This window comes from Dromiciops gliroides, chromosome 3 (genome assembly GCF_019393635.1).
Source record: "Dromiciops gliroides isolate mDroGli1 chromosome 3, mDroGli1.pri, whole genome shotgun sequence".
Classification (NCBI taxonomy): Eukaryota; Metazoa; Chordata; class Mammalia; order Microbiotheria; family Microbiotheriidae; genus Dromiciops; species Dromiciops gliroides.
Genome location: NC_057863.1, coordinates 308,099,949 through 308,117,116, shown reverse-complemented (window position 1 = coordinate 308,117,116; position 17,168 = coordinate 308,099,949). Strand labels below are relative to the sequence as shown.

At 35.7% G+C, this 17,168-nt stretch overlaps 1 protein-coding gene across 1 annotated transcript; it reads left to right on the top strand.

The window, feature by feature from the left end:
• The first annotated feature begins 15,804 nt into the window (after positions 1-15,804).
• Positions 15,805-16,761, top strand: LOC122747516 (WD repeat-containing protein 82-like). The gene has a single exon (XM_043993485.1). It carries the CDS (start codon positions 15,805-15,807, stop codon positions 16,759-16,761), a length of 957 nt encoding a protein of 318 aa, XP_043849420.1.
• The last annotated feature ends 407 nt before the right edge of the window (positions 16,762-17,168 follow it).

Sequence of the window (17,168 nt, the reverse complement as noted above, 5' to 3'; positions counted from 1 at the left end):
CTGGCTACCTTGTCATTGCTCAGTTGTGTCCAACTCTTCATGACCCCATGGACCATAACATGCACAATGCTGTCAATAGGATTTTCTTGGCAAAGATAATGTAGTGTATTGCCATTTCCTTCTTCAGTGGATTAAGGCAAAAAGAGGTTAAATGACTTTCCCAGGGTCACAAAACTAGTAAATGTCTGAGGCTAAATATGAACTCATATTCCTGACTCTAGACCCAGAGCTCCATCCACTGAGTCACCTAGATGCCGCCAAAGTTGGCTATAGCAGGAATAATCATGTTGTAGAGTTCCAATACATTAAGGCACTTACTAAATTGAAATGACAGTCACTGATTAAATAGATTTTTTAAATTAAGTAGATTTTACTTAAACTCATAAAACTGGATGGCAAAAATATGTTCTCCTGACATCATCATCTTAAACTTGCCTATTAAGTTCCTAATCCACCAATTTGGGTTTCATTCAGTTTGTTTTTGTTTGGGGGGATTTTTTTGGTGAGGCAGTTGGGGTTATGTGACTTGCCCAGGGTCACACTACTAGTAAGTGTCAAGGGTCTGAGGCCGGATTTGAACTCAGGTCCTCCTGAATCCAGGACCAGTGCTCTATCCACTGTACCACCTAGCTGCCCCCCTCATTCAGTTATTTTTAAACATTGTCTTAGACCTTTAGTTATTTTTATTCCCAAATCCACAGCAATTTATGTTTTCAAAGTACTTCACAAGTCACTATTTATTATCTCTAGTCAATGCTGGCCTTTAATTTACAAATGGAAGCGAAAAGACTTGCTCTGAGTTTGTGACTTGATCAAAGTAAAAAAAAAATCGAGTATGCATTAATTCTGGAATACACTCAACGTGTAATTCAAAATGAAATACTTCTACAGTTTTAAGATATCATTTATTATTTTGGAGTACTAGCAATAGGAACTATAGTTGCAGTGATCACTATGACAAAGTACTCAAAAAAACAGAATTAGAAAAAAGGCTCAAAAGTCTCTACCTATGAGTGTAAAATGAGTACTATGCATCCTTTGATATAGATATAACCTCACAATTAGTGATAGATCGGACACAGCTATGGTTCAGTTCAGGACTTAAGACACAGCATCTAGGTTTGAGACCTACAAATCACTCATTAGTTATCTTAATGAAGATAGTGCAAATCTACTTGAACTTTATGCAGATTTTGAACTACATTTACCATAGAAGTCAACCCTCATCCCCTGCTCTCCTGATCATCATAATGCTCTCAACTGAAGACATGAGGCCGGTAAATAAAGCATCTACTCCAGGGGTCCTCAAACTTTTTGGTCTCAGGACATGTTTAAACTCCAAAAAAATATTGAATACCCAAAGAATGTTTGTTATGTGAGTTCTGTCTATTGCTATTTACTGTATGAGAAATGAAAAGGTCTTAGTATTATTACAAAAAATAGTTTTGGTCTTACAGACCTCCTGAAAAGATCCTAGGGGCTTTCAGGGGTCCTAGGACACACTTGAGAACCACTGATCTAGCCCAAAACATTATAGAACCACGATCCATAGAAAAAAGTCAACTGATGACCACATAAATATAAAGCTACATAATTTCATTTTAAAAGAAATATTTAATTCAATTTATCTACTTTTAAACTTGGGACTATAAAGCATAAAATTCTATTCAAAAATGAAAGAAATATAAAACATGCACTTCTCTTCCATTTTTTGAACTAAAAGAAATACTAAGAGGAAAGAGTGGACAAAATAAGTCATAATCTCATTGCTTAGCAAAATACTCAAAAGCAAAAGTCTAACTCACTGATATAGACTATCTTTAACTTTGAAAAATATACAAATGATTTTTAAAAATTTTTTACTTATTTATTTTTTATCTTAGTGAGGGAATTGGGGTTAAGTGACTTGCCCAGGGTCACACAGCTAGTAAGTGTTAAATGTCTGAGGCCGGATTTGAACTCAGGTACTCCTGATTCCAGGGCCGGTGCTCTACCTACTGCACCATCTAGCTGCCCCTACAAATGATTTTTAAATGAGTAAATGTAATCATTTTAAGTGTTTCAGTCCTTACCTAAAATCTGGAATTGATATGCCTGACATTGTTTTTTTTCTAATTTCTAATATGAAAAAACTCTAACTTCCTGATCTTAGAAATAGAAGTTAATTAATCTCACTTTTTTAGAGAAAAAGATCTTTCATGAAGTAACATCTCCCTCTTGTGGCCTTTTATTATATTGCTACTATAGATCTTTAAATTGGTGTTCATTTTTAGCAACTATAGGCATAAATGGCATAATTATTTGACACTTGTCCTTGTGGTAGATAAACTTATGTCAAGGACCAGATCCATACTAAGAGCAAAAGATTCCTCATCCTTGGGCTAGAGAAAGCTCTGAGATCTGGGATCAATAAAGTTTAACCATCAGAAAGCCCAGGATATATGAGATATATGTCAATACATCTGAATATTGAATAATGGTAATGAAGCACAGTAGCTATTTGAGCCAGAAAAGTGCTCTAGTCTTTCCACTTATAACAACTATCTGAACTAAATATTTGGGGACATTGATCCAATATAAAATAGTAAGACATTTTTCTATAACAGAGCTTATGTATTCAAATGACCACTGTTCTTCAAACAGTCACTTTTGTAAGGTCATATTTATTCTATTATCCAATTGATAATTCTTGTCATTGCTCAAAAAAATTTTTGAAACTCCTCCTTGAGAATTGTCATATTACAAGCTTCAGAATAAAATAATTCTTATTACTATAGTCATAATTTACTTTGCTTAATTTTTCTAGATTTTAAATAATACACACATACAACAAAGTGTTCTTTTGAGCAATGACAAGAATCATGATGATAAATCCACATATGTGTGCATGTATACACACACATAAACTCTACTGCCCAGCTTAATCACCCATCTAATCTAGCACATGACTTTTGACTGTTTCATAAAAGCAGATCCACTCTCAAATAATTAAGATTTATCACTGAAGTTACTCAAAAGACATCTGCTGCCATTTTGTGTCTATAAAATCTGCTTCTCTAGGGAAGCTAGGTGCACCAACCCTGGATTCAGGAGGACCTGAGTTCAAATTCACCTTCAGACACTTGACACTTACTTGCTGTGTAACCCTGGGCAAATCACTTAACCCTCATTGCCCTGCAAAAAAATTAAAAAATTAAAAAAATAAAATCTGCTTCTCAGTAGTTCAAGGTTCTCTCTTGACTTGAATTTCTGAAGTCATATTGTAATGCCTTCATAGCCCCAGAGAAAAATGCACAGCGTCCCACTGATTGCTTTCTGGTAACATGTACAGATGATTATAGTCCAATATAGAACTCCACTGAATAGTTACAATTTCCTTAAGATCCTTCTTGAATCTAATCTCACCGTTAGTCATCTAAGAATTGCTGACGCAAAAAGAATTGATTCATTGTGACAAAGTTTATGTAGGCTGTTGGTATGGTTCCTAACGGAATCTCCAAGCTATATGATATATATTTAATTGAAACCTAGCTCTGTGTGTAGCACTGATAGCATTCATATATTTGGCAAGGGTTACATTAAATACTAGTTTAGAAATAGAAGGACTTCCACTACTCATAACTTATCTAAAGAGTCTTTTCCTGCTTTTACTTTAGTGAGAGTTCTATTTCTCCCTGGGTTCCGGTGTTGGCTAGCCATTCCCTGGGATGACTATCCAGAATGCATGTATTTACCAGTGAAAGGTAGTTCCTCTAATAAAATATTTGTCACTATGTATTTATCAATGGTGAGGAAGAAGCCAGGAATGAACAGAAGTTAAATTCATAGCTACAGATGTTATTAGTTGTGCCTTAGAGTGTATTTCTTAATCTCCTTCATATTTCTGTTCTATGGAGAATCCACAGCTGAGGAGTCCTCTCATAATACCAGTCCCATTTCTCAATCACTAAATGAGAAAGTGATTCTGTCCTTCAACTGGGACCCAATTTAATCACATCCAGAAATATTAACTCCTCTGGTGAGGAAGTCCAGGGTGCTACATTTCCTATGAGTGAGGCTTAATCTAACAAAGAAACACAGTCAAATGGGAGAAGGCAATCTATTATCTTAGGTAGCTGACATGATGCCTAATGTAGACCACTCATAACAAGTCAGAGGTATTGTAGTTTATTACAAAGTCCAGATGCAATCAAGTTTCCCTACTAACATCATTGGATTCTGGACATACAAGTGAAAGTCAGAGGCCACATAAGGGCTAATCTACTCTCAATGTGCAGGAGATTTATGAATACAGCTCCCTGATGATCAAAAAGGAAGTGGGAGCTGGCAGACTACCAAAAACAAACAGCTTTCCTTCTCTCAGCAGGCATATATGTAAAATAGATCATTTTCTGAAATGATGATTAATGTTTTATTTTTCCTACTTCCACCCTCCAAAAAAAATTAAATTAACACACATTGAGTGACTTGTAAGACACAATTTTTATGGTCTGCACAAAGGCTAGTTTACAATTTATGAATGCGGTTAACTGTTGTGCTTTTTACATTTCTTTAATGGCTTTTGGTAATGGTAGAGACATTAGAATGTTATTGTGTTTACTCCATTTTAGTTGGCTTTATCTTAGACTCCCTTGGGGGGGCTCTGGCTAACAGACCCTTTCCTGGTGTTCACCACTCTGTTCTTTTCCATTTCTTGGTAGGGAAGAAGTCCCTGCTGCTTTCAGCACAGCAGCCTCAGATAAATTGGGTTGTTTGCCCTTCTAACTATTTGCTCCAGTATAAAATTGGAAATATAGCAGACTTAGTCTGTTACCCCTACCTGGCCTTCTATTCCATCACTTTACCCAACTTCTCATTTGTTTCCTGAGATATGAATTTCTTTGGTTGACTATTTAGACTATTTCTGTCTCAGTATATAGATGAAATAGAACACACAAGCAGTAAAGTGAAAAGAAATTATCTATTCTTTAAATCCAGATTTGAAACATTCTAAGTTTGTGTAATGATAGAAAAGCATACCTCATAAAAATAGGAATGTCTTCTATAATGAGTGACAATTTAACAAATATTATTAAGTCAATAAACATTTTGGAATATTGTATGATTATAGGAAGTAATGTTAATCATGCAATTATGAAACATGAGCTCAGAGCTACATAAAGACTAACCAAAATGTTTTTCATTTGAACATGCTTGAGAAACAGTGCTAGTTAACAGAAAGGTTTCATAGAGCATGCAAAGGAGAGGAATTCCCAGTTGTTTCTTACCATTGTTTCTTTTTTTTGTTGTTGTTGTTTTTTTTTTTTTTTTTTGGTGAGGCAATTGGGGTTAAGTGACTTGCCCAGGGTCACACAGCTAGTAAGTTTCAAGGGTCTGAGGCTGGATTTGAACTCAGGTAATCCTGACTCCAGGGCCAGTGCTCTATCCACTGTGCCACCTAGCTGCCCCACCATTGTTTCTTAAGACATGAATCACACAAACATACACTCTTCTAGGAAACAATGGTCCAGAGAACAATGAAGTTGTGAAACAAAGAAGAAAGAGGCAGACTTGGTTCACTAAAAGGAAAAACTTCCTAACGATTCAAGCTGTCCAAAAGCATAATGTGTTATTTGAAAACACAGAGTTTCCAGTCACTGATGATCTTCAATGAAGAGTCTGAATGAACACTTGTTAGAGATTTTATAGAAAGAGTTTCTACTCAGGTACAATTTTGGACTAGATATTCCCTAGAGTCCCTCTAACTTTGAGAGTGTAAAACTGTTCAAACTAAATGATTATTTGTCTAAATCCAGAGGGTAGGTTTACTTCATTATCTCACGATATACAAATGCATTCTGGAATAAGTAACTTCAAATATATTGGCTTTAGTGGCTTTTCTTCTAACCTATCCTAATGTAGTTTTTTTTTCACATTAAAAAATTCAGGCATGAATTTCACTGACTGAGCAGCATGTATTTTCCATAATAAACATTTTAAACTTTGTCAGTCTGGTAATTACAATATAGACTCTGTGTGTGTATGTATATGTATGTATATTTTTTCAAAGCTCTGGCAAGTTATAGTCTTGAATCATTATTGTACAAAAAAATAAAGTGTTAAATGGACAGAAATTCCATTTTAGTTGCCAGCACTTTTGCAGTACATTTTGAGTACGAAGGTAAGGAAGCTTTTTTATATTCTTTTTTAATAAGCTTCTTTTATTATGGAATCTTTTCTTCTACTTAGAAAGCAAGCCCAGCAGCTGAGATTAATGAGACTGTGGTCCCTAAGTAGAAGAATGACAGCTGTGCAGCAAAGCCAGCCAGAGAGAATTCTCAGGAAGACACTATTTTCCTGCTGCAGGTGAATTTGATGTGAAGCCCTGAATTCAATTTCGTTACAAATATAAACTATCGCTCACTTGGGCACTCAGCATGACTGTGATCTGGGTGAGAAATGGTTACACACAGCATCCAGGAACTGGAGAGATTACATACACTGAAGGAATGCCCAAGAAAGGAAAAACAAATGGGTACGTGGAGAAAGCTGGCATAGATCAATAAAAATAAGGTGGTATAAAGGTCAAAGTTAAGAAATCAAGGGGGCAGCTAGGTGGTGCAGTGAATAAAGCACCGGCTCTGGATTCAGGAGTACCTGAGTTCAAATCTGGCCTCAGACACTTTACACTTACTAGCTGTGTGACCCTGGGCAAGTCACTTAACCCCCATGGCCCCGCAAAAAAAAAAAAAAGAAAAAAAAAGAAATCAGAAAAGAGTGAAGTCAGCACTCAAGTTGGTCCTATCCCTTCATAAGAGGATGCCATCCTTCCTAAACAAAAGAGTTTCCCCTGCCCCCCCCCATTAATATATTGAGATCACAGTGCTGAAGTGAACTGTGAGTTCTCAAAAGTGGTTCTAATAGAGCAAAAGCTTTGGTAGATTCTACCAAACTAGAACATCTTTGATTATAGGCCCAATGAATAACTATATATCTGTTGTTTAAAACAAGTAGTTTCCAAAGTTAGGGTGTAAAGTAGGAGAGGATCTATGTACCTTAGAGGGTATCCAAGATGATGCATGGTGCCTGAGAAGCAAATATTTGAATTTTGATTTATATTTAATCTACGAAAAGACACTAATTTTAAAAATTAAGCTTTACTAATATACAGCATAGAGATTGGGACTCCGTTATCCAGTCATAGGTCACATACAATACTCAAGATATTCTGAGAGAAGAAAGAAGAATGAAAGTTTCACAACAAGATGTCTTCATTCATTTATTTGCTATTTGCATATTAAAGCATATTATAGTTTACATGTGCATGTTTAAGTAGATTTGTGGATTACATTAAGTTTAAACTGTACTATAGCAGAGATTCCTTTTGGGTATGGTTTAGTTTAAGATGATCACTGAGGTCTTTTCCAAATCTTGGTCTCTGTGATTCTATGATAAACTAATTCTCACAAAATGGACAAGTACCATAAAAAGATTCTTGAAAAGAAACTTTAGAATCAAACATAATACTAATAACGTGGGCACAAGTGAAATAACAAGAAAGTGGCAGAGCTGACACTTCTCTCATTCACTGTATGAGCTTTTTGTCAGCCATATTACGAAGTAAAAATGAAGGCAATCCAATCAAATTTGACTAGGTTGATCAAAATATTGAGATTATTAACTGGGATATAGATTTAAACTCATTGTTGTTAATGATGAACCTTACCCTAAGTGTTTATTTTATCTTGATGTTAGCTAATGATACTATAAATCCATCATGATTAGTAAGACATTGAAAAACTAAGTTTTTGTTGCCAAAAAGAATGTGCATGAACCTATAATAATTCTCATACTTCTGCTTTTTAATATTTAGAGAAGGAATTTTCTAGCCTATTTAAAAATTCTCCAAGAAGAATTTCAATGAATTTTAAACTTATTTGTTAAAAAAATTTTTAATGCAATTCATCTTTCAATTAGTTTACAAGAAGAATTGATTAAAGATGGAAATTTATTAGCCAAATTTTAACAGACCTTAATATAAGATGGATGGTACTAGAAAATGAGAATTATGATTTAGTAAGTGCAGCCAACAAGGCATTTCTTCCACTTGGATCTAAAGATCTTTGTGAATTATCTTTGTCAGTTATTAATACATATCAAAACCAAGTACTGAAATAAGCTTAGAACCAAACTTTCAGATCACTAAATTACAAAGTGATATCACAAGATTTTCAAAAATAATAAAGCTTATCCAATAATGTTAGATATTGCTCTAAAATATTAATAAATTTTAAATTTATTATTATTCACCCAAAGTAATATTTCTATAAAATATTAATAGAGAAAAAAGTTTTATGTATTTAAAATGTTTTTAAATAGTATTTATTTCATCTTTATTGTCTCTCAAAACTTTTGGTGTTTATAATATATCAGATATGTAATATATGATAATATATCGGAATGTAAAAATGACTTATGAATACAAAAATATACATGTATTTGGGGGAGTACACTAAAAACTTTTGCTGAGAGATGTACAAAACAAAAAAGTTTGGAAACCATTGGCTGAACAACCAGCCTACCTAAGTTGCAGAGGCTCATCACCAGATTGACTACACAATATTGATTATTTTTTTAGCTATCACAGTAACTCTCAAAGACCATCTACTAAGCCATTGGGAAGTCATGGTTTGTTTTGGTAAAGTGCCCCCACAAAAAAAATCTCAATACTTGAAGTAGTAAAGGATAAGTGTTATGGAATATAAACATATGATATGAGAACAATAAAGTTAATGTGCATGACATCATGAGTACTCAAAATATAGCTATGCAAAAACATGAATAAAACTAAAGAAGGTTTCAAATATACTACAAGATACATAAAAAGGTATTTCAGCTAAAAGATGTTATTAAAGAAACTGTTAAAATTGGACTTCACTTTGTGATAGTGTCTTGGGGGATCAATCTCATATCAAGAATCTGGCCATCTGCATTGCTGATTCAGGAACTCCTTTTTATCTATTTATCTGAGGTGTTCAGACCCAGGGGAACTAATACACACATAGGGGAGGATGCCCACAGGTGAACACCACACACACACACTCACAAGATTAATAAACCAAAACATATAAATCAAAATGCTAATGTATAAGGGTAGACAATGTTTTTCCAGTAATGAGAATATTTGGGCCCACTTTTTAAAACAGTACATTCTAAGTATCAAGATAAATGAAAAAAATGAAAATAATCAAATGGTTGCTTAATAATCATGAAGTCAGATAATCTTATGAGATATTTCATCCTAGTTATAGAATAGTATGGCAAATTATCTCTGCTTTACTATATAGTAAATATTTTAGTAATCTTTCAAGGTCATAAGAATGACACCCCATAAAGTATCTCTCTCTCTTCAACAATATTGGATAAATACTGGCTTTGGCTTTTTTTTCTGTATTCTCAAGATGTTATCTTAAATATGTGATAATTTGTTAGATTATAATTTATTTACATTGAATATATTTTAGATTGATAATCTCTTATGAAGTGATTTTTATTTTTAATTATCATGTAATTGGGCTTTCCCCCTTAACTGGTGTTTAGGTGTGTGTGATTCCAAATTGGTGAATTGAATGCTGCTCCAGAGCAATGAAGCCCACAGTGTGAGAAGAGTTGGTGCAAAAGTTTTGGAAAGAGAGGACATATGTAGTGGCAGATCCTCCTCAGGACCAACTCTAGACAGAAAGACTTTGGAAGCTTCAGATACGTAGGGAAAGAATGTCTCCTACACTACTTCCCAATTCTAGAAATGTATCTTAGGGGGTCTTATATAACTCTAACCACTGACCACAAAGGAAAACATCTGAGAATCTCAGATATCCACAGTAATCCGGGATTAGCTATACCAACCTAAAATAAAACTTAATAATCCTTATGGACAAGCAATAGATCTTCATGATAAACACAGGGATAGAAAAGTGATTAAAATAGGGAATGTGAACATTGTTTCAGAGAAACAATACTGCATAAATTATACAAAAGATCTTGGCTATGTGACTTCAGTTTTGGAGATCTTACTGAATCACCCGGATACTTTCCTATGTATGAATAAGGACCTTCTGCTTTATTAGAGACTCTGGGCACTATGCCCTCAATGTCTCTTTCAACAAGACTCAGTATGCATTTATGAATGAATAGTAGTCATTAAAAGTAACCATTCTTCCATCATCTTTTAGAGACCCAATTATTTAAAACCCAGCCTGTATAATGAGTAAAGGAAGTCCATTATATTTGGCAGGACTGGTAAATGAGAACCAGTGCCACAAGAAAGGTAAGGCAATTTTTCTCTTTCCAGGTTGGGGTGGGGGGTGGGGAGAGAAAGAGAAGAGGACAGTACTTAACAGTTTGAACTGTCACAGAATCTCAGAGTTGATTTAGACCAGTCTTTACCTAAGCAGAAATTGCCTCTCTGAAACTCTGATCCATTGCTTCTACGTTTGCCATCTGGGACCAACAAATCCAATTCTGTGTCCACAGGACAACCTTTCGTATACTTGAAAACAACTATCATTTCACCCAAATTGTCCCTTTATCAAGCTAAACACCCCTAGTTCTTTCTACAGCAACTTCAAATTGCCCTTCTCCAGATTCAATCTTGTTTGTGAATATCCTTCCTAAAATATGGAATGTGGCTCCCTAAATTGAATACAGTAAACCAAATGTAGTGTTCTAGTGCCTCTCCTAACGAAACCTAAGACTGTATAAGATTTTGTGACTATTGTGTCCCACAGTTGGTTCACATAATTGCAAAATTATTAACCTTAATAAAACACTGGTTTTTAAAAATCAGACTGTTGTCTAGCTATCCCTCCTCCACCATGTCCTGTGTAGCTGATCTTTGAAAATAAGTTTTTATTGATATTTTACATCATTATAGCTTTCCCAGTTTCCTTTCCAGAAAGCTATACCAGTAGTATTTTATTTTTTTAAAGAGGAAAAAATTAGCATAACAAATCAAAACATTAAAAAAAATTGAGAATATGTGCAATACACAACATTTGTAGATCTTCTGCCTCACAAGAAGGGCTCTTTCCCCTCTCTTCTTTTGAGCCATGGTTGTTCTTTATAATTTTCAACATTCGGTTTTGATTTTTTTACAGTTGTTCTCCCTGTTCATATTACTGCAGTCAGTGTATATGTTGTTTTCTTGGCCCTGCTTACTTTACTTTGCATCAGTTCATACAGATCTTTCTATGGCAGCTGTTTTTTTTTTTTTAAAACTGATAAATAGGACTTAACATTTTTTCTCATTAAATTTTATTCAGTCTATTGTTCTAGCCTGTAGAGAACTTTTTGAATCCTGATTCTGTCATTCAGTGTGTTAGCCATCTCTCCCAACTTTGGATCATCCACAAATATTATATTCATACTATTTTTATCTTTAGCAAAATAACTGATATGTGTTGTACACCATGGTGTCAAGAACATAATTCGTGGATCACTGCAATAGAGAAATTTTTCCAGGTTGACACTGCTCTGTTAATGACTATTCTTTGGATTTAGTCAGTCAACCAATTTTAAAACCACTTAACTATATTAAAATTTAGCTCATATATTTGTATTTTGTCCCCATGAGCAACTTTGTCAGATCCTTTGATGAAATTCAAGGCCTACATTCAAGGTAATTCATGATCTGATTCAATTTCAATTTAATAAGCATTTATTAAGCACCTACTATGTATGTGTCCAGTGCTATACTAGGCACTATAGAGTGGATCTATAATCTAATCAATGCATCAATACACGTAATATACACATTCATGCCTTCTTATCCTATGTGATTCTTGACTATGTTCTCTCATAGATTCTTCCAATGTCCTAAAGGCCTTCTTAGGTCTCTACATTTCCAGGGTACCCCTATAAATGTTCAGACTGATCATTTGTTATATATAACTTCTGATATATCATTGGCCCTCCTCTTTTTCCAATCTAGTAAGCCCAGCAAAAAAAGAAATTAGGTCCATTTGGCATGTCTCTGTCCCTGATGAAAATGAAACACCTCCTTTCTACAAACAAGTTACATTTATTTTCTCCTGCTGGATAGAATCCAGACAATTATCCCGCATTCATCAAATAAGCCTTTGCAACCTCTTTTTTTTTTCTAGAGCATATTGTAATGATGTGTCCATATTAGCAGATACATCTTCATATCCCCCTTATCCATTTATTTTCCTCCAGTCCAACTCTACCTTTACCCTAAGCAATCTTTCCTTTCTTTCTTCATAACAATCATATTATTACCTTTCTATTTATACTATTAATTATAATGGATTGAGAAAGCATTTCATCAAGACACAGACAAAGCCACACATCTTGCTATTGGTAACATCAATACACATCACTATGTTAGCCTATCAAAAAATATTTTAGGATAATCCCTTTGTAGAGATAATAAGATAAAAAGGCAAGATAATGTTATTGTCTATTTTGATTATATATTGTCTGTCATCAAAACACATTTAGGAAAGATATCATTAGAGACAATAATGGCAATACTAACATTAATATAGAACTTTAATGTTTGCAAATTCCCTTACAGATTGTATCTCATTTGAGCTTCACAATGATACTTCAAGGTGGGTGCTAACAGGTATTTTTATCCTCATTTTACAGATGTGGAAACTGAGGTTCAAAGTGATTAAGTGATTTTCTCATAGTCACACAGCTATTATATATCATAGATGGAATTCACTTTCTCCTGATAACTATAACTAAAAAAGAACAGTAAAGGTGAGGAAAAGAAGAACACATTTATTTTTGGATGAAATTTGAAATGAAATGGAAAAAGCAATAAGATGATGTTATACAGGAAAGTGTTTTATCCCTTTAATGTTGAATACATAAATATGCATGTAGTACTACTGGAGGAATGAAGAGAGGATTCTAAGAGGCATAACAAGTGAGAGTGAAGCTTCCACCTAGGAAAAAGTAGGGAAAGTCTGAACAGAAAACCAAAGTAAATCATGATCAATGGATCTTTAAAAAGGAAAGAAATTTCCACATTTGAGCAATCATTTCCCTGTGCAAAAATAGGTCTGGTCTCACGTGTAGGTAGCTGCCTCCATCAGATAATTTTTGGAAAACAGGAGACAGTCCCCTATTCAAAGAATCCTTCCCAACATCATCACTGATCCCTGAAATGTCATTTTAGAGGGGAAAATGCTTCCATTAGAGGTGGCAATTAAACTGTAAAATAGAAGAGACAATAAAATAATTCATCCTAGAGTGTAGATGATCAAATAAATACACTGACTGAAATTCATCCTTTCCTAAACAGGTTTTGGTAGGATAAATAGTAGTTGCTCCTAAAAGGGAAAGAGGCTGGGGGGAAGGACTATTGTAGATGGGAGGAAAAGGAACAGAGTGGATAGAAGAGAGATACCAAGACAAATTTAGCATATTTTACAGTTCTGCTTCAGTATAACCCAAGCAATCTGAGGTTCAGGGATTTTGTGGAGTGAGTTATAATAAGGCAGGCCACAATTTTATGATAATTACATTTCTTAAATGTGATGATGTAATCTTATTTCTAGCCTAGAATTTGTTATTCATCAATACAAATAGAAAACAAGTAGAAAATTAATTTAAGGTGTGAATACATATATAGAGATTGCTTACTTTACCTTTTATTCAATATTCTTTTGTGTAAGTTGCTTAATAGAAAGTAGAATATGAGTAATTACTGAGAGTTTGTAGCAATACAAGACTTAAGCAGGCAGCACTTATGTTTTTAACTCATTTTAATGTCAAGGAGGAATTACAGTGGTATGGAAAAGTGATGCAAATTAAACTTCCCCTTTAGGAACCAGGACAAAACAGGCCTGAATAAAATCAGCAAAAATGTGAGAGTCCAAATAAAATGGAAAATCTGATCTGCAGTACCATTACTACATCCCTCCAAGCAGCTGATATATGATCACTGTCACCCTGGTAATTGTTGAAGAATTGGTGAAAGAATTTGCAGCCTGATAGTCTTTCTGTAGCTGGAACAAAACTGGCTATCTCACCATGAATTTTATAACTGGTCCCTTTTGGCTGCCAGTACACAAGCAGCAAAAGCAAATATAACTTTCAATTCCTAAGATTATACTTAAAGATGATTCCTTTTACATCAATTTATGTGAGAAGGCTAAAAACATGCCATATGTCCTGTGTGATTCTCCTATCTTTAAGTTGAAGAAACTTGTAAACCTGTAAAGGTGAATCCTTCTGATAGGTGACCAGAGTTTGTATGGGTCACAGCAATAGTAAGCATCAGAAGCAGCAACTTACTCTGGCTGCCAGCTATAGGAATAGTGAATGATTCTGAAATTCCACTACGGAATTCTGGAGAAAACATGAAGACAGGGTAGTATACTGGTAAAAAGCACTGAATTTTAAGTTAGAAGACCTCATTTTTAAAATCCGAGTGTTGTAACTTCATACTATCTTTAACCTTGGGTGAATCACATAAACCATCTGGGCCTTAGTTTCTTCACCTATAAAATAAGGAGACTGAATTAGATGTCATCTAAGGGCCCTCATAGCTATATTTCTGGCACTTTCTGATACTGGTCTCCCCTTCAAATTTGAGGTACCCACATCCCTCAACCACAACGAACCCAGAATCTAAAAAACACTTAATTCTGATTTGCTGCAGTTCTTTGTCTCAAAAGTAAAGCAGCTGATAAAACTCATGGCTTGATTTAATAATTTCATCCCACAAAAGACAGCTAGAACTGCTCTTCTGCACCTGAGGAAGGAACTGGATGGTAAAATAGAAACTCTGGGAACTGTGAAGGTGAGCTCTCTATGTTAGTATTTGGGAAAGAAAGAAGAAAAGTGAGGCACAGGCATAGATTTAAAGATGAAAGGGATCCTATTTTACAGAGGAGGAAACTGTGACCAGCAAAGTTAAGTGATTTTTCCCAGGGGCTGACGACCATAACTCTAGGATCTAGGGAGAGAAGTTTTCAAAACATTCAAAGAAAAGACCCTTGTACCAAAAGAATTCTACAGGTAAAGCCAGGCAAGAAAGAATGGGATGTTCTCAAGAATGAAATTCTGAGAATACGAAAGATTCCGAGGTGGAGGGGATAGGAAGAGTCATCCAAAGAACGAGACGGATGAAGATATCCAAGGAACTCGGTGACCAATTTAGAATTTTTTTTTTTAATCTAAAGAAGACTGAAGCAAAGACAAGGAATGGAGGCTGAAAACAAGAATGACGCAGTCCTCTAAGAAGAGTGTCAGGAAGGGCCATGGAGCGAAGCAGGCCTCACAATTGGAGCCATTTAGAAAAGCCGTTGGCGCCCTTGAGGAATGAGCGTGGGCGGGAAACGTTGGAGCCCTTAAGAAAAACCGTTGGAGGGAAAAATATCGTTGGAGCTCTTGAGGAGGAAAAAAAATCCGTTGGAGCCCATGGAGAAGAAAACCGTTGGAGTCCTTAGAAAAACCGTTGGTCAGGTCGCGAGGCTCTGGCAGAAGGGAGGGGGAGGAGGGCAGGAGCACGTAATTACTCTTGGCTCCGCCCCTTTTCCACAAGCATCCAATAGAAAGAGCCGAAGGTCAGGGACCGCCCCTCGAAAAGAGCACAAGAACCCGCTCCGGACATCTCTCCTGTCATTCCTTTTTGCAGCCTCATCCTTGTAGGTTGAGCGCTGCCCTTTCTGCCTCGTCAGGCCTTCATTCTTTGCCTCACTCCCAGCTGCATCACCCCCACCTCTGACTCTTAATACTCACCTTGCTTTTGCCCCTTCCTCCTCTCGAGACTTTTTCAGACCTTCCACCATGAAGTTAACTGATGAGTCCCTGAGGAGTTTCCGGGTAGCCAAAGTATTCCGGCAGAACTCGGAGAAGATCAATTGCTTTGATTTTAGCCTCAATGGCCAGGCAATCATTTCTAGCAGTGATGACGACTCCATTGTCCTGTATGACTGTGGAGAGGGCCAACCCAAGAGAACTCTGTACAGTAAGAAGTATGGAGTGGATCTTGTCAGATACACTCATGCTGTGGATACTGCCCTGTGCAGCTCCAACAAAATAGATGACACTATCCGTTACCTGTCCTTGCAATACAATAAATACATCCGATACTTTCCTGGACATGACAAGAGGGTAGTAGCTTTGTCTATGTCACCAGTTTGTGAAACATTTATCTCTGCATCTTTGGATAAAACCATAAGACTCTGGGATCTCCGAGCCCCTAACTGCCAGGGCCTAATGTACCTACAGGGAAAGCCAATTTGTTCTTTTGACCCAGATGGAATAATTTTTGCTGCTGGGGTAAATTCTGAAGTTGTGAAACTTTTTGATCTTCGAGCTTTTGATAAGGGGCCATTTGCAAACTTCAAGATGCAGCAGGACAAGACCTGTGAGTGGACAGGTCTAAAGTTCAGCAGTGACGGCAACCGTATTCTTATAGCCACCAATGGCAGCTTTATCCATCTTATTGATTCATTTAAGGGAGTAGTGATGCATTCCTTCGGGGGATATAATAACAGCAAAGCTGTAGCTTTGGAGGCCTGTTTCACTCCAGATTCTCAATTTATCATGACTGGCTCTGACAATGGCAAGATTCATGTCTGGAATGGAGAAAGTGGAATAAAGGTGGCTGTGTTGAATGGGGAACATACTGGCCCCATAACCTGTCTGCAGTTCAACCCCAAGTTCATGACCTTTGCCAGTACCTGTTCCAACATGGTTTTCTGGCTGCCCACCATGGATGATAACTCTAATGACTTTTAGAGATAACTGTTACCTGCAAGTTAAAAGGCAGCAATGAAAGAGAAAAGAGACTGAGTATATTGAGATTTTTGTTCTGGTCTAAAACATCTTTCCATACAGCCCTTTCAGTGGAACTGTACATACATCTTTTTTTTCTTTTAATTTCTTTGCTGCATTCCTTTAAAAGAACTGTTGGTACTATGCTCCTAAAATAAGACCTAAATTTTCTGGCTGTGAACTCATCAAGCTTCCCTTTGGGGGTGAACTGTTTTTTGACTCATCAGTATATTAGACTCTTCTTTTGAATTTCCTGCCCAATAATTTATAAAAACTTTTTTAAAAAAGGAAAAAAAAATTTTAAACTTTATATATCCTCACTTTCAACTTCATAAATTCATAGAAGTCTATGGTTCTGTTTTTAAGTTGCT

Excerpts from the sequence above, each read along its gene's own strand:
- LOC122747516 (XM_043993485.1), top strand. The coding sequence starts at position 15,805 with ATGAAGTTAACTGATGAGTCCCTGAGGAGTTTCCGGGTAGCCAAAGTA.